Genomic DNA, 18,341 nt, shown 5'->3' on the forward strand with positions numbered 1-18,341 from the left:
GGGATGAAAAAATGTGCAGCCACGTCTGGTCAGAATGGGGTCGTTAAATTTCATATCTCGTATAGGGAGAGTACCAAGCTCTCTGCAAGTTCAAAATCCCTTCCAACAATTCTGAGGGATCCGTTGGTTGCATGTTGCCGAAAAATTAAATTCCGTTCCCTATCCAACACACCAGTTTAGATTTCTCTCCCTTCATCTCCGACTTTGAAGAACGTATATATAATTACATATAGGATATTTATTTCATTGCTTCTGGCCCAGAATATGCACGAACTATTTGTCTTTTCAGAGTTGTTGTTTTGTTTTCTTATTTGCTTTGATAATGTTATTACTTGCTTGCTTGTTAATTAGTTTGTTTATTTGTTCATCTCTTCGTGGATGTTCTGAATGGATTGTCGTGAAACCAGACAATTTATGGGTTTAATTAGAAAAGATGATTTACACTTTTATGAATACCGTGCTCCAAAAGTACACGAAGTATAGAGCAGTCGATCGACTTCGATCGCATTATTGGAATAATTTATTCTATTTTACTGAAATAAGCATATTCCAATGCAAAACAAATCAATATATGTGTCAGACTTTACACTTGAATTATATCATCTTATGGGATTTATCTTTTTTCTACAAATGGAGCTTATATAAAATCTTTTGATAAATATGGGATAAATGGATGGAACGTATATATATATATATATAGATGAACATGTAAACAAAAATATCTTTTTCAATTTCAATGCATGTCAATTTTTCCTATAATGCCGGTTGTTTTTTTAGACATTTATCTGTTCAAACATTTGTCAGTTGTGTTTGTCTACTATCTTTCCAATTCTTCTTAGGATTGCTTTTTAATTTGATATTGATAAAAAAAAATATGACATTGAAGACAAACTGACTGTAGGGTAGAACACGGTAGTTTTCATCTCCATAATTTCATGATTTAGTTGTTGAATTGGTGTCCAAAGTTCATTCTTTATCTAAAATCATACATGACTTATCTAAACATATAAATAACATTCACTGTATCAAATTCAGTGAAATTGGGAATAAACGTTTAGTTTTATAATAATTAGGTACATTTTGACTTCAACGGTGGTCTCAAGTGAATCACTTGTTTTAGTACCAGGGTTCATATTAGCTTTTTGGAAAATCACAAGATTTGACCCATATTTAATGAGACTAGAACTATAGATAACTCCGTTTCTTAAAACATTTTTAATGAATTTCTCGCATAATTTATGTTGACAAAGTAATGAAAAGTGCTCCTATCTATGGGAAAATTATACACAGAACAATAAAACTACAGAGAAAAAGAAAGTTGCTGTCCCCTCTCACTAGTTTTCTCCTAGTAGATTTGTGAAATTTTTTTCTTACCATGTCGTCTCCCGGAACTTCAAGAAAACGTCAGAGAGACACTAGTTTGTCAGAGTCCACTGAAGATTATGAAGAACTTCCGACCAAACTTATTTCATCTGCAACATCAGCGTGGAAGATCCAGGACCTCGACCAAAATTCAATTTTCTTTGCGGGTGATTGCTTAACAGTAGAAAGCTTGATAAATCTTTTAAAGAAAAGACGTAGTGTACCAGATGTTGTTCCAAATATAGTCAAAACATTGATTGATTTTACTAAAGAATGCTTAAACTTTACAATTGATGAGGACACTTGGCAAATGTGTGATATAACTGTTCGACCAGAGCAAGAAAAAGGAATTGAAATTCTTAAAGATACCAAGAAAAATGTCAGACTTTTTGCAAATAAGATAAGATGTGAGCAATCAGAATATCTTGATGAAGAACCACTCAATCGAGAGTAAGTCTTGTACTTGTACTTGTACAAAAGAGGGGGAACATAATGTAATGTATTGTCTTTCAAATCAGAGACAAATATACACATAGGCAATCGTACAGCCTTCAACAATGAGCAAAACACATACCATATAGTCAGTTAAAGGCCCCGATATGAAACAATATGCGTATAATTATATGTCTCTGGGTACATGTATAAGTCAAATCAGCACCTGGTTGAGTCGGCACCTATATTATATAAGAAGTCAGTCAAATCAGCATCTAGTCAAATCGACACCTTATACTATTTTTACCCTTTTCTTTCTTTTTCTTCTAGGTAGGGTGGGGCAAGGATTTGTATGGTAATGTATAGTGCATGCAAATAATTTTTTTTAATATACATGTTTGCAAACTAAATGCAAAGTGTACAATTTCAGAGGTTAAAGAAATAAAAAAATTGTACATCGTTAAAATTTCAGCACATGTAATTTCAATGAATTTAGGCAGTTAGAATACACAATAAAAATAATAAATTTATTTGTTGTTTTAACAATGTTTAAGTTTTCTCAACATTCCATTAATTATGTTTTGATTGGTTTTCATATTTTGAAAAAAACTTCAGATTGAACTTATACCATTCCAATTAAAAAAAAAATAACCTGTTTGTGGTTTTAACGATTTTCAGGTAGCTTTTGATTTTTTATAATTCTAGTGTACCTTGAATTTATATATATCAAAGAAGCCATTATCCAAGCTGTTGTTTAATCCACAGATGAGGATATACATGTAAACAAATTAATCATTGTAATTTAAATTGTTTTTTTTTCTGCATTTCCTGTCTACTTGTATAGAATAATTAACATTGGCACTGCCGCAAAATAAACAACAGGCTCATAAACAGATAAAGTATAAAACTACAAAAAGGCAAATTGGGACCAAATAGAAAAAGACCTCACTGAAACCTACAAACAGCTAAAACAAGATCAAAATAAAATGAGTCTCGATCAACTATATATGGAATACTTTCAATACCAACATCCAAAAATCTATTGCTAAGCATATTCCAACAAAAAGCATTATTTAGTAACAAATCAAAACTACCTTGGGTAAATAAACAACTAAAAAAGCTGATCAACAAGAAAAACAAACTGTATAAAAATAAAAAAGAAAATCCCAAGTATAAAAAACAATATCAAGAAATTGAAACTAAGCTCCAGAAAGAAATGAGAAACTCATACAGGCAATATATAGAAAATATGATTTTTCATATTGAAATAAAGGAGTCAGATCAACCAAGCTTAAAAAAACACAAAAAAAATTATATTCTTACATTAAAAGCCAGAAAAATGACAACACTGGCATAGCTCCTCTAAGAAGTGAAGGTACACTGCACTCAAGTCCATCTGAGAAAGAAAACATACTAAACAAACAATTTCAGTCTGCTTTTACATCTGAAGCAAACACTAACATCCCAGATAAAGGTCCTAGTATTCATCCCAAGATGAAACCCATTACAATATCTAGAGATGGTGTTTATAAACTTATCAAAAACATAAACCCTAATAAAGCTACTGGTCCTGACACCATTGCAGGTAGAGTACTAAAACAAAATTAGAAATATGTACAGACATCCTCACCTTAGTTAATATTAATCAGATCATTAGAAACAGGCAAAGTACCATCTGACTGGAACCACGCAAACGTCACACCTGTATTCAAAAAAGGGGATAAACATAACCCAGGTAACTACAGACCTATATCCTTAACATGCATAGCTTAAAAATTATTGGAACATATTTTTGCAAGCAGCATGATGCAACATCTAGAAATCAGTAACACACTTTATGAATTACAACATGGATTAAGGGCAAAGCGATCATGTGAGTCCCAAGTTATCTCTCTGATACAAGAATTATCACAAAACAATGACAAGAACATACAAACAGATCTTATAATCATGGATTTTGCTAAAGCTTTCGACAAGGTACCACACAAAAGATTACTATACAAAATGAACTACTTTGGCATATCAAAACAAATCATAAATTGGGTTGAATCATTTCTTTTGAACAGAACTCAAACTACTTTTAGAAAACATGTCATCTTCAAAAATACCAGTCACATCAGGTGTCCCACATGGTACAGTGCTAGGACCTATACTATTCCTTATTTACATAAATGACCTTCCAGAATATATCAAACATAGCAAAATCAGACTCTTCACAGAGGACAGTATAATTTACCACCAAATTAAATCTCAAAACGACTGCCTCAAGCTTCAAGAAGATCTAGAAGCTGCCATACAATGGGAGTAACAGACATTAAAACACCAGCAGTGTGTCTGAGATGCTAGACACCATGAATTGGAAAACATTTCAAGAATGCTGACTAAGAACAAGGCTAATAATGTTTCATGAAATTATAAATGAAAATATTGCCATTCCATCGCAAAAGTTATTACAGCTGAGTCAGTCTAATACAAGATCCACCAATAAAATGCCTCCCGACAAATTCAATGTAACAAAGACAGTTACAAATTTTCTTTTTTTTGTCAAACCATTAAAGACTGGAACAAATTATCCTCCAACATAACTAAAAACACCACTACAGAAACATTCAAGGGTGCACTCACTCACAATGTGCTCCTTGATACCTATCCACACCTGAATTAAACAGGCAATCATGTTTTTATCTTAAATTAAAAAAAAAAAAATAAAAAATTTAATATTAGAAAAAAAATTAAATAAAAATAAAAAATCTAAAAACAAAGAAAAATTGTAAAAATTGATAATATAACAAATACAATGTATATATATAACATATCAAAAATATTATTATGGAAAACTAAAAATTTTGTTAACCTGCGTTTAATAATACTTAATAAATTTGGAAACATTTACCAGGCATGTGCCGGAAAGTAAATATCAGTATGATGATGGTTTTCTGAAACTGAAGAAGAAGAACTTTTGTATGTTTTTTAGCAATGTGCAGTATACTAATAAGGTTCCGTTTTGTGAACAATTCTATATACCGACATGGATAGCATACTGCACATTGCTAGTAAACATAAAAATCTTGGTGCCAACGTAAATTATTTAATATAAATACAGATAGGAAATACAAAAAGCTATTTAAATTACATGACTTAACATGTATATTGCTAACTGATTTCCTGTGGTTTAATCCTGTGAAAATTAGAAGTAATAAAAGGCCAAACTGATTTACTGGCACCTGTAGAGTGAAAATATTTAAAAAAAAAATATGGAAAAATTCAGAGTATTTTACAAGTTGCAAAACATAATGTTAACCATGGGTGGGGAAATAACTACCTCAGGTGCTGAATTAACCAGGTCCTGATTTGACTATTAAAATTGATGATTTGACTATACCAGATGCCAATTTGACCAGATGCCAATTTGACCAGGTGCCGATTTAACAAGGTACCAAAATGACAATAACAAATGTAGGCCAAAATTATTTCACCAATCAAAAATTCCCCTATATCATGTATATCATGTATATTGTACAAATGTGCATGTACGTTCATTTAAAAACACATTATTTGAAACATTGTTAAAAAGTTTCATGAAATATTCTTATGGTTTGTCACTACTTGGAAATTATTATTTATAGAAAATAAGTATCATTTTTATACGACCGCAAAAAAATTTTGTGGTCGAATATTGGTATGACGTTGGTGTCGTCGTCGTCGTCATCGTCGTCCGAAGACACATTGGTTTTCACACTCTAACTTTAGTTTAAGTGAATGGATCTCTATGAAATTTTACCATAAGGTAACAAAATTTTGGTAATAAGGGGCCAAAAAAGGGGCAAAAAACAAGCATTTTTCTAGTTTCATGACAATAACTTGTGTGTAAGTGTATGGATCTTTATGAAATTGTACTACAAGGTTCCATATCACAAAGGGAGAGCTGGAATTGAGTTTGGGGGTAATTGCCCAAAACGTTTAGGCATAAGGGGCCAAAAAGGGGCCAAAAATAAGCATTTTTCTAGTTTCCAGACAATAACTTGTGTTCAAGTGTATGGATCTCTCTGAAATTGTACTGCAAGGTACCATACCACAAAGGGAAGGCTGGGATTGAGTTTGGGGGTAATTGCCCAAAACGTTTAGGAATTTGGGGCCAAAAAGGGGCAAAAACAAGCATTTTTCTAGTTTCCAGACAATAACTTGTGTTCAAGTGTATGGATCTCTCTGAAATTGTACTGCAAGGTACCATACCACAAAGGGAAGGCTGGGATTGAGTTTGGGGGTGATGAATCATAAGGGGGTTCAAAAAATTTGGGGGGAGGGATTTTTTTTTTTCCTTTTTTTCCTTTTTTTTTCTTTAAAATTTTCCATTTTAAATTGGTTATTTCTGGTTTATACATAAAAGCAAATAATAATGATATGGTTTGAATAGGTAAATTAAAAATTTTTAAGTTCTTCGACCACATTCATTCTGTGTCAGAAACTTATGCTGTGTCAAATATTTAATCACAATCCAAATTCAGTGCTGTATCAAGCTTGAATGTTGTGTCCATACTTGCCCCAACTGTTCAGGGTTCGACCTCTGCGGTCGTATCAAGCTGCGCCCAGCGGAGCATTTTATTTCCTATATAGATATGTTTTTTTTTGTGTACAGAAATTTATATTTCAATTTGACAATGTTTTTCTTAGAAGTATAAATCATAAATATATTTCATAATTATTGCAAGAAAATATATTTCATTGCAGACATTTCATTTTTTAATTGAAAAAAAACCCCATTTAAATTAGACAAGAATTAGATTTGAAAATTGAGTCAGAGACATATATACACGAGTATATATGTCTCTGCTTGAGTACAAGTGCAGAAATGTTAAGAAGCTTTATTAGAAATGATAAGAATATTTATTAGAAATGTTAAGATTGAGAATGGAAATGGGGAATACATGTATGTCAAAAAGACATCAACCCGACCAAAGAGCAGAAAACAGCCGAAGGCCACCAATGGGTCTTTAACGCAGCGAGAAAATCCCGCACCCAGAGGCGGGCCTCAGCTGGTTCCTAAATAAAAATGTGTACTAGTTCAGTGAAAATGGACGTCATACTAAACTCCAAAACATATAAATGAACTAAAATTAAAAAAATATACAAGACTAACAAAGGCCAGAGGCTCCTGACTTGTTAAAAATACGGCAGGTTTAAACATGTTTTGTTAAGAATCTTTATTAGAAATGTTAAGAATATTTATTAGAAATGTTAAGAATCTTTATTAGAAATGTTAAGAATCTTTATTAGAAATGTTAAGAATCTTTATTAGAAATGTATCTATCATATATGAAATGTATAGCTGAATTTTCAAATGGTGATCATATATCATATATCATACATGGTTATACTGACTTTTCACCTCTGACTATATATATATACTACATTGTACATGTAACATGAATAAGGGGGCAGTGTCAAAGAAAAACAGGCAAAAATTAATTATCAAAAAGAAGAAAATTCCATATACATGTATTTATTAGACTTGCATAAACTCCTCTGTTTGTGGATGAAATTTGAAAAAAAGGCAGGACAGGAGTTTTGAGTAAAACAAAAAGGCAGGATGAGCAACTTGGCAAAAAAAAAAAAGGCAGGATGACAATTTATGTAAAAAAAGTCAGAATAAAATAATTAAAAAAAGGCAGGACTGACAAGAGTGAAAATTAAAAAGGCAGGACAGAAATTACAACTAAAAAAAAATTGCAAGACAAAATTTTTCATCCTAGCCCCCCCCTAAAAATCAAATGGTAGCTCCCTAAATCACCCACAGACCTTTAGGTTCTGAAACATCAAATTCTTCAATAATAACCCATGATCTGACACCAATAACAAAAAACAGTAAGAGACAAAGATAAACCCTCTGACATGAGAATCCAGGAAATGGTATTCCTTGACTTGTTTTGTAAATAAAACTACTTGCATATATACATGTACGTGAAAGTAAATACTAGTATGCAAACCATAAAATGAATGTTTGAAGCATGTTATGATCTCTCAAAAATTGAGAATTTCAGGGGTTTTAAATAAAAATATTTTGAATATATATATTTCCTCTTTTATTTTGTCCAGAAATTTTAAACAATATAATAACATCTAACTTTTCTACTGAATGTTGGACTTATCTAGGCCAAAAGTGAACTGTCATGGTTCAACAAAACAAATCCTATTCTGTGCATTACAATGTATACAAATTTAGACCAAAGCTTAACAGTTCAATATTTTTTCCTCAAGAGTAAGCTTTTCATATTTTCAAATTGACTGCTGCCAAATATTCTCACCCAAACATTACCAGCAAAAAAATAAAAGTGATGAAAAATGCACTTTTCCACATTAGATTTTTAAATAATTGTTCTGGAATGGGCAAGTGGAATCACAAGGTAGCTATTTAACCAAGAGTTCCAAGTGGTGAAGTTGAAATCTTCTCTTCGTAAATTTTACAGACACCATCACAAGTTGGTTATATGTTATAGAATTTCTGTTTCACAGACGACGACGGATATGTTCTAATTGTCGTAACTACAATCCTGTCCTCTCTTCCCTGAATGTGACCTACACAATTAGACTGATCACTGGGTTTGTACTTACACGAGCATGTGGAGCAGAATCTGCTTACCCTTCCTGAGCACCTGAGATTGTAAAGCAAAATATTGTCCTATGAAATATTATCCCCCAAGACAATATTTCATGACTTTGTATCTTGAAATTTTGTCCCCATCTATGAAATAATGTCCAGAGAAGGAATAATTTCCCTGTGAAATTTTTTCCATATACAGACTATATTTCATAGGTGGATAGTATGAAATTTTTACCTTGTTTTAAAAAGGGAGGTTATCCAAGGTTATATATATTGTGTATATTGAGACTATATTTCATAGCTATAGGTGGATTGTCATGAAATTTTGTCCATGAAAGGGAGGTTATAATCATTTAATATTTTGGACAATGATATCTTTAAAGTGATTTACTTGATTGATAATAACAAACATACATACATAATTGATGTATGTTATGTATGCAGCAATTTTTGGTTATACACATAATTTTTATGAAAAATATTTTGAAAATTCCAGAAACGCACATGATTTCATTGCAGATCATGATTTCTCAGGGAAGATATAATTAGATTAAGAAATATTTTCATGGACAGTATTTCACAATAAAATATTGTCATGGACAGAATTTCACAGTGAAATATTGTCATGGATAGAGATGACAAGATTTCATGGACAAGGATATTATTTCATAATGAAATATTGTCCTGGACAGTATTTCAATATGAAAAACTGTCCATGGACAATATTTTATATGAAATTTTGTCCGACAGATAATATTTCATGCGGGACATTATTTTATGTTACAAGATCACCCCAGTTTTCGGTAGGTTCGTGTTGCTCAGTCTTTAGTTTTCTATGTTGAGTTTTGTGTATACGTACTATTGTTTGTCTGTTTGTCTTTTTCTATTTTAGCCATGGCGTTGTCAGTTTATTTTTGACTTATGAGTTTGAATGTCCCATTGGTATCTTTCGCCTCTCTTTTACAAAGCTCTTCTATAGAACTTACATTTTATGTGAATGGCTATTATCAAGATAAAGAAATAACATTTTTAATTACTGGTTATTATTTTTTACAGACTGTTTGAAAGATGGTACTGCAAAGTTGTGGATTTTCTTGACCAGGCAGTTCAGTTGTTAAACTTGTTAATCAATGAGGCTTTTGATGATATTGAAAACAAGAAACAAACAAGTCCTTTTCATATTAAAGAAGCTTCATTTACCTATCTTTTTATGAAGTTTACAGAAATATGCTTTCTTACTCCAGAGTAAGTAGTTTTTGTAAGTACCATTCACTATCTTTTTATACATTTAGCATGTTTAATCACAAAGCTGTATGTAAAGGGGCGTAAAACAATTGTCCATGACATCAGCCGAGTAAAGAACTTGATTTAAACTGCACATTTGAATCCAAACGTCATTGCTTTTAATTTGGTCTTGAAGTTAGTTACTTTTCACTAGCCCTTATTTCCTAGACTTGATATTCATTTTACAATATAAATTACATAAATATATATATATAATGTAATTAAATGAGCATTTTCATGCTGAAATCTAAAATTTATTTACAAAATAAAAGATTTGGTCTGTTAGCATAACAATAATAGTTCACCTTGTCAATAAGCACAGTTAATTTGGTTTGCTTAAATGTATTTTTCAATCCATCATTTAATCAACAACCTGTCCACATACATGACATACATGTAGAATCAATATGCAGTCCATATTGAATCCATACTAATTTTTCATATTATCCAACCATAACCCATTAGGTTTGGAATCGTTACAGAATTGGTGAAGGAGATAAAACTAATTTATGGATTAGAAACAAGAAAGTTGGAAGTCTTCCTGATGTACGTTACTGGCAACAGTCATCCATACCAAACAGAAATGTATTAATGATGCTAGCAGAGGTAAATACATAGGCTGTTCCATTAAAATGTATGTGGGAGTGTAGCAATAGGTTTTCAAAGCAGCCCTTTCCTCTCTGCTATCATACTTTCTTCATGTTCTTTGAGAAGTAATTTTGCATACGAGTACATGAACATAAATGAATACATTGTGTCTTCAGGTCACATTTTTATGGCCATCAAAAACAGCATTCCACATTTACTTTTGTATAAATATACAGTAGCAGGGCCAGAAAACAATGCATCCACGTTCTACATTTTGTTTTTGAAGACATTAAAGGCATCCAATATTTGTGAAAAATATGCTCCTTTAAAGCAAATCTAGCAGAGCAAAGTGAAAGATTTGATTTTAATCAGATTGTTTTATCACATTTAACCCTTCAAATTTTTAACTAATTAAAAAGCCAATAAACTAGGGAACACTTCACAAAAAAGCAGTGAAAATATCATTTTTGGTTTTAAAGTTGTGTTATATTTTGCAGAAAAGATGGTATTTCAAACAAGATGGTGTTTCTCAGATACAATATCATCGAAGGGAGACAGTCCTGAGATAAGATGTAGCTGAGAAACATCCTTGAGTTTGAAAGACCATTCATAATCTTTTTATCCCTGTATACCTGGGCAACGGCATTGACATAGGCTCATGACGCTGTACATTCTCTTTCCATTCGAAAGGTAAACGTGTGAAAAGACTTTTTAATTCTGACAGAATTTCAGATAAACAAAAGTTGTTTTCTCAACATTTATATTTCCAGGTTAAAAGTACAGCTTTAAAGACTTCAGAAGATACTGTAGAGAGTGAAGAATTCAGTTCAACTGAAGATATAAGTACAGTATGTATATATATAAAAATCAGGAGATATGGAATGATTGCCAATGAGACAACTATCCACCAGAGTTAAAATGAAGTGTATGTAGGCAATTATAGGCAACATTAAGCCTTCATTAATGCAAAAAACCATAATGTACATTCGGCTATTAAAGGTTGTGACATGAAAAATGCGAAATAACCCAAATGAGAAAACCAACAGCCTAATTTATAACAAAAAAAATGTGTATATGTATATATATATATCAACAGGGTTATGATTAAATATATAGTTCTAATATATGCTGAAATTTCTATGACCTTTTCTGCAATTGCAGATGCTCAAATAAACAAAAGGGTGAAAGTTGATACTGGAACAAAACATTGAGATGACTGTAACATTTAGTGATGTTTGGATGCTTTATTATTATTAAAATTGGTAGGTTGTGGCAATCAAACTACAATGCTGAGGATTGGTTTAAAATTTCATAAACTTTTATAATCAGTTATAAATTAATTCTTTGAAAAGAGGGACGAAAGATACCAGAGAGACAGTCAAACTCATAGATCGAAAACAAACTGACATGCAATGGCCAAAAATAAAAAGACAAATAGACAAATAATAGTACCGTACAGATGACACAACATAGAAAACTAAAGACTAAGCAACACGAACCCCACCAAAAACGGGGGGTGAGGAGATACTTGAATTATTTACTTGAATTTATTTACTTTAATGGCTAATAGTATTGTTTTGTGCTGGGATATACTTTGTGAGTTCACTCATAGTTCTACAGTTTCAAAATTGTTCATTGTTAGACTGACAGCACAAGCCCAAGCTATCATAAGAAGCCAGAAAAATCACCATGGATTCACAGTAAAATTCATCCAGATGTTTTAGCACAGTTTGGTCATGAAATGCTTGCTGAATGTCATAACTCAATATTTGTTCCAGAAACACTTGGCATCATGTGCATGAAAACAAAGGTATTAGTTCTTTGAAATTAAGGTTATCTTCTATTTCGTATTGCTTTTACTAATGCTGCTGTCTGTTTTCTATCTGGCGTTTTATGTTTCCGGAAATTGGCATTACTTTTCCGGGAAAAAAAGATGACGTTTCCGGGAAAAAAAGTCAACGTTTTTGGAAATAAATACCTTACTTTTCTGGGAAAATAGTTATGATTCCGGAAAAAATAAATTATTACTTTTCCGGGAAAATAATTAAGAAATACCACAGTAGTACATTCACCGTTTACAAGTTTTGTGTTTTGTTCAACAAGGAAGTCCATCTTCTCCTTTTCATATTTTCGAACGGTTGCTTTAATAGATAAAGTTCTCATCTTTATGTATGATGTTGTTTGCAGTTTTAATAGCACATCTACAAAGACATAAATGTAAAACTGCTGGTTCAAGTGGGCATGAAAAGACTCGGCACCATTCGTTGTTCTCTTTTCCTCAGGGTCAGGAGGTGATGCCCAAATGGTTAGTGGAAATCTCGAATTGCCATCTATATAAAATTCCAATATGTAATCTGCAAACTTCATGCATTTATCGTCAGATGGAGCATCTGCTATTAATTCTACAGAGCATTCTTTAATCTTATTGTTTGGCAAGTAAGCCAAACGAAAGAAATGTGTCAGCCATTTTCCAAAATCTGAATCTTTGTCCTTGTAATTGACACTAAGACCTATCGACTGAATTTTACGCCACCAACTTTTTCCTAAATGAAACCTGCAACAACTGATTGTAGCAGCATGAAATGAATAAGATCAGAACCTTTTTTGTATAAAAATATAAAATAAATAATTTATCTAACATATATTCAAATATTTATAATTTACTACCAGGTTAATTTCTGGAAAAGTAATAAATACAAATTCTGGAAACGTATGCTTTAAATTTCCGGAAACTTAGTATTGGAACTTTGAAAAATTAGCGGAAACACAATACGCCCGTTCTATCATGTGCATGAAAACAAAGGTATTAGTTCTTTGAAATGAAGTTTATCTTCTATTTTTTATTGCTATTCATTGAGGTTGCTGTCAGTTTTTTGTCATGTGCTGTGAAATATACTCAATCAAAACCTTTTGGCAAATTAGGAAAAAAATAGGCACAGTATTTACTATCTAGAGTGATTTTTTACTGAATCACCTTGTGTGTACTAAACTTGGATTTCTTGAAATGTTCCAAACCTTATTGGTACTGGATCATACTTGTAATTATTACAATTCATCATACACGTTATAAATGATAACGGTTCTTATAACCATGTTTTTTAAAATTTATTCTGCATGGAAAAGAGGCAGACACTATAATTGAAATGAATCTTTCATGCCATGATCTATGCTCATTTTAACATGGGTCAGCATTATATTTGTCAATATCTTTATACTTAGAATAAACTAGGTGAAAAAAAAATGACAAATATAATGCCAACCCATGTTGAAATGAGCATAGAGTATGGCATGAAAGAATTGTTCCAATTCTAGAAGGAAAATTCATCACTTTTGTACTTCAAAGCTGACCTATTAGACATGTTTGAAAGACAGCCAAAACATTATAGAAAATCAAGTGTTTCATGATAAAAAAAATGAACCAATACATGTAAACTTATTTTCTGAAAGATTTTATTTAATTTTCTTGTGAGCAACACCAATACAAATGTCCATTTTGATCTCCAGCGTTTTTTAAAATACAAGTAATGTTGCAAATTTAACTGTGACGTTAATCACCCCATGTTCTATTGGAATTAAATTTGTTTTCAATGCGAGTGAAGAACGTTATGTTAGAATTGAATAGAATTGAGAATGGTAACGAGGAATGTGTCAAACAGACAACAACCCGACCAAAGAGCAGAAAACAGCCAAAGGCCACCAATGGGTCTTCAATGCAGTTTAATGAATTTACAATTTCAGAAAATAAGGAAATGTTAATCTGTAAACAATCTATTTTTCAGATAATCTTCTATTACCTTCAGCTGTCCAATAAACATTACAGGGACCTTAAAGGATTCGAACCAGGTGCTGTGGAAAACATGTGTTCACATATAAAATACACTCAAATATTTGATATAATGAAAGCAGAAGACAGAAATCAGTTACTTGAAGTCTTCTTCTGGTTAGGTTGTTTGCAGAAAAGAGGATTACAGAGCCATTATCTTGTTACTTGATCATGAAAAAGACAAAAAGGTAATTATTTTCCAACTTTAAACAAAACTCATGTGAAATTTTGAAACTTAGTAACTGCTCTATGTATTTGATTTGAAGACTGAAATTTTTTCAAAAAGTATTACCAGTTTAAAACTAAGCATAGAAGCATGTTATTTCATTCACTGGTACAAATATGAATAAAAACAGATATGGAATATATACATGGCTTTGAAAACGGTCATATTCTGTTGACATGACCTACAAAATTAAATCATTGTCCTGGTGTTTTGTGACTGAAACCGACAATAAATGTTGGCTTGCCACTTAAGTATGATTCAGATTTTTTTTTTTAGGTTTATGCAATCATTTTTACTTGGCAATTTCCTTAGCAAAGGCACACTTTTCCAGTCATAAAAGTGACACAAGGAGCAATTAATCTAAAACAAGCCCTTAATAAATACCCCCTCAGCAAAATATTTACTACTATCTAGGTTATTTGTTATCTGACACCTGAGAATTACATGATCAGCTGACAAGTAGACTAAATAGTACTGGACATAAATTGATTAATATTTGAAGTCGTTTCTCATGTTTAACTGGTTTGCATTGAAATTAAATTATGCGTCAAAAGTTTTCAAAGCGATAAAATAAATGTACTTTATATCATTTATCCTCTCCTGATTTCAAGTTTATTTACTTGAAGAAATAATGTGTAAATTTTTCTAATTGTGGAAAAAAAAAGTAATTACATAAATTCTATTATTTAGCATGAAGGTGTATTACTATAAGACAGTCTGTGGCATATCATCAGGACCTTTTTATGACCTTTACTTTTGAACTCAAGGTCAAATTGAATTATTTTTTTCAGTTTCAGACCACAGTGCTATCCTTTGAAATAAGTTTTTTTCACTTCAAGATGAGTTGTCATGTGCCTTTGATTATGACCTTTGAGGAAACTAAGGTTTAAATTCTCTCAGGCAAAGTTGACCTTAGATGGATTTGGCTATTTCTTTAGGTCCTTTTTAGTTATATAGCTCTTCAACTGTTTTGGTTCTTATACGTTCTTGGCTTTCAAATATTTATCTTTAAGCAGTGTTTTCATTTTTGACATTTGATATCAAGGTCATATGATATATTTTTTTGGAACATTTTTATGTTCAACCAAAACCATGTATATTCTTGCTTACTTTGACAAGACTTTCATTGTGCCTGAGGTTTGACCTCAGAGGTCATCATGCCCTACCTCCCTCATATGTTATCTTATTTAACATATCTAAAGTATTAAAATCCCAACCTCTTAACCATATTATATTCTTATTACTGCCATGATAAGACCTTACTATTGCACACTATTTGTTGTTCCTGTGGAACATGTCCTACCCCTCATATCTTTAATTGTTAAATATGTTGAAAACTGATCATATTCCTTCCCTGAACCATATGTATTCTTAACTGCAATGTTAACACCTTCTACTGCACTAGTTTTTTTCCTTAGGGTCATGTCTGACCCCTGTCATTTTATAAATTGTTTGAATATTTCTACAACTGTTCAGAAATCCCTCTTAACCATAACACATATATTAAATTGCCATGACCATAGTTTTTATCCCTGGGGGTTTTGTGTTGCACCCCTCATATCATAATATATTGATAAATATATATTGGAAACAGTTACTATCTCTACACATAACCATATATGTATTCTTATTTTCCATGGCAGTACTTTTCCAGCACTTGACTATGTTTTTTTGCCCTTTCTTAACAGGAGTAACTTTAATAGATAAAGGGGAGACATCACCTTAACAGTTCTTTCTAGTTGATTGTATACATTTATCTTCTCACTTTGGATTATTACATGTACATGTAATAGTAATTCCTTTTACATATATCTCTATAGTCATTCACAACAGTATGATAAAAGCAAGACAGATGTTGGAAAATAACAACTAAAAATATTCATATAAAGCTTAAGGAAAGAGGATGTTTATGTAATTTAAATTTTTGTTGTTGTAAATTTTTCAAAATCTTTTATATTTTTCAATTAGGAAATTGAGCCATTTACAAGATAGGTAATTCCCTAGTCAAGACTGCAAAGTCAGCACACAAGCTGATCTAGCTGAGGAGGATTTTATTTGTATTATGAAGCATGGTGTCTCTGCTTCATTATTCGATTGAGGACTTGTTGAACTGTTGAGTTTCAAATATTCTCAGTTGAAAGAACAAAATGGAAGAAAGCATGGTGTATGCATAAAATAGAACTATTTGCATAAGCTGACATATAATCATAAGAGATTGGAACTTATATTAACATAAATTTTCTTTTTTTATTATTCTTTATCTTTATTGGTTGTTAATTACAAAAGTATGATTAAATTGATTTATAGACACTTAAATAGTCATACTAATTAATATGAATAAAAGAAAATGTAGTATATATGGCATTGCGACATCAACCCAATGACTAAAATATCCAAAAGACATCTTAAAGGCAGCAAACAGTCTTTAACAAAATGTTTCTTTATCCTATTCCGTTCAGCAATAGAGTATTGAAAGGAGTTTTGAACCTGTCCATAGAGATATTTAATGAAACCCTAATATTGAATTAGCTAATAACATGACCCTTAGAGGCAGGTTAGCTATTCCAAGCACTTACTAAAACATGGTCATTTGATTCTGATTGGAATCTTTTTAAATTTCTTCTCCTTTTAAATAACACTGTCAAATCTTCAATTATTAGAATGATGCCTGTCTCCTGATTTGATTGTGCCACCTGAATTTGTTAATAAACAAGACCTTGAAAACAGTTAGACAGAATTCAAGCAAACTTACACAGATTTTACTACAAGTTGAGATGAAGTTTTCCATCGGCTATTTTAATTTTTAAACTGAGTAATTTTTTTCGAATTAATTTTGACAATGTATCATCAATGGCTTCCAATGATCCCTTATCAATTGGTCTGCTTGTTTTAGAATTATGTATTTTTCAATTCATTCTAATGGTATGTTGGTTGAAATTTATTTCTGATGAAACATGACTGTCTCTACTAGAGTGTAAGTCTACTGGAAATTGAAAAAATATTAAAAAAATTGACAACCCTAAATGTGTGATCCTCAACCTGCATTTGAAAGAACTGATTTAATTAATCAGATATCCCCTAGTTCATCCTGCTTCATTTGAAGGTTGCAAAATGATTTTACAATACCATTCTGAAGAATATAATTGAATGAACTGGCTCAAAGATTCACTAGAGCTAATGTTGGTTTTGTCATTTCAACCTGCCCACTGGTGGTAGCCTTCTCCTACTCACTAAAAATTGGCCTGATATTTTGTAAAAATAGTACACATAATAGAAAGTTTAATCCATTTTTTATGTGCAAGTCTTTTGATTTAGAATAATTATTGATATATTAACTGATGCTTTAAGACCAGCAGCAAATACTACATGCATATTTAAGATGATAATCAGTAAATCTCATATAAATATATCTTGTTATGAACTGCTAGTTGTATGTCATGGCAAGTTAAAGTTATAAGTTGAAAACTAAACAATATGTCTACAGCCGATGTTTCTCCCTACAACTGGCACCCTCTTACCCGTTTCTACAAAGGGAAAACAAACAATGTTTTAACCAAATGTTTATTTTGTATGTATTCAGCTGTAAATAGAAATTAGATCATAGTAACATCAGTGTCTGGCATTGTATCATCAGTATGTTGATGGGGTGCTGAATTATAAAGAAGAAGAAATGCTAAGAATGTACAAAAATTCAATAGACTATTTTCATATTATCAACTTTTGACTCCGGAGTTTCGACAGGTTACCTACTCTGTAGTAGGACATCCTGGTACTCAGTGGGTCGAGTAAGAGCAACGTAAAGAAGTAAAATCAAGCTTTCAATTGGTTCAATTTTGGGGGAAATTTTTCTGTTTAATGTTTTCTATACACGACAAAATCATCGGAAAACAGTAAACTTTTCCCCTAAATTACACCGATTATATGTTTGATTTTTGTCTCGCCTGCGACGAAAGTCGCAGTATGTGAGACACAGTATTACTATCCAGCGGTGGCAGCGGAAACTTTTTGTATCAAGCTTTATATTTCAG

General features: G+C 31.6%; 1 protein-coding gene across 3 annotated transcripts; it reads left to right on the forward strand.

Moving 5' to 3' along the window:
• The first annotated feature begins 1,293 nt into the window (after window positions 1–1,293).
• Window positions 1,294–16,629, forward strand: LOC127703764 (uncharacterized). 3 transcript variants are annotated; one of them, XR_007983030.1, is made up of 7 exons: window positions 1,297–1,812; window positions 9,449–9,650; window positions 10,159–10,282; window positions 11,035–11,112; window positions 11,907–12,074; window positions 14,044–14,275; window positions 16,282–16,629. XR_007983030.1 is itself a non-coding variant. In XM_052207844.1 (7 exons), the coding sequence occupies exons 1-6, from the start codon at window positions 1,376–1,378 to the stop codon at window positions 14,254–14,256; spliced, it is 1,209 nt and encodes a 402-aa protein (XP_052063804.1). In that variant the 5' UTR covers window positions 1,298–1,375; the 3' UTR covers window positions 14,257–14,275; window positions 16,282–16,629. The 3 variants fall into 3 exon arrangements, 2 of the variants coding, with proteins under 2 accessions (XP_052063805.1, XP_052063804.1); XM_052207844.1 differs by having other exon boundaries at window positions 1,298–1,812; window positions 9,449–9,637; XM_052207845.1 differs by lacking the exon at window positions 11,907–12,074 and having other exon boundaries at window positions 1,294–1,812; window positions 9,449–9,637.
• The last annotated feature ends 1,712 nt before the right edge of the window (window positions 16,630–18,341 follow it).

Source organism: Mytilus californianus, unplaced genomic scaffold (genome assembly GCF_021869535.1).
Source record: "Mytilus californianus isolate M0D057914Y unplaced genomic scaffold, xbMytCali1.0.p SCAF_50, whole genome shotgun sequence".
Taxonomy (NCBI): Eukaryota; Metazoa; Mollusca; class Bivalvia; order Mytilida; family Mytilidae; genus Mytilus; species Mytilus californianus.

Coding starts and splice junctions, on each gene's coding strand:
- LOC127703764 (XM_052207844.1), top strand. CDS start 1,376: ATGTCGTCTCCCGGAACTTCAAGAAAACGTCAGAGAGACACTAGTTTG. Junction 1,813..9,448: donor GAAGAACCACTCAATCGAGA/GTAAGTCTTGTA, acceptor TATTTTTTACAG/ACTGTTTGAAAGATGGTACT. Junction 9,638..10,158: donor ATATGCTTTCTTACTCCAGA/GTAAGTAGTTTT, acceptor GAATCGTTACAG/AATTGGTGAAGGAGATAAAA.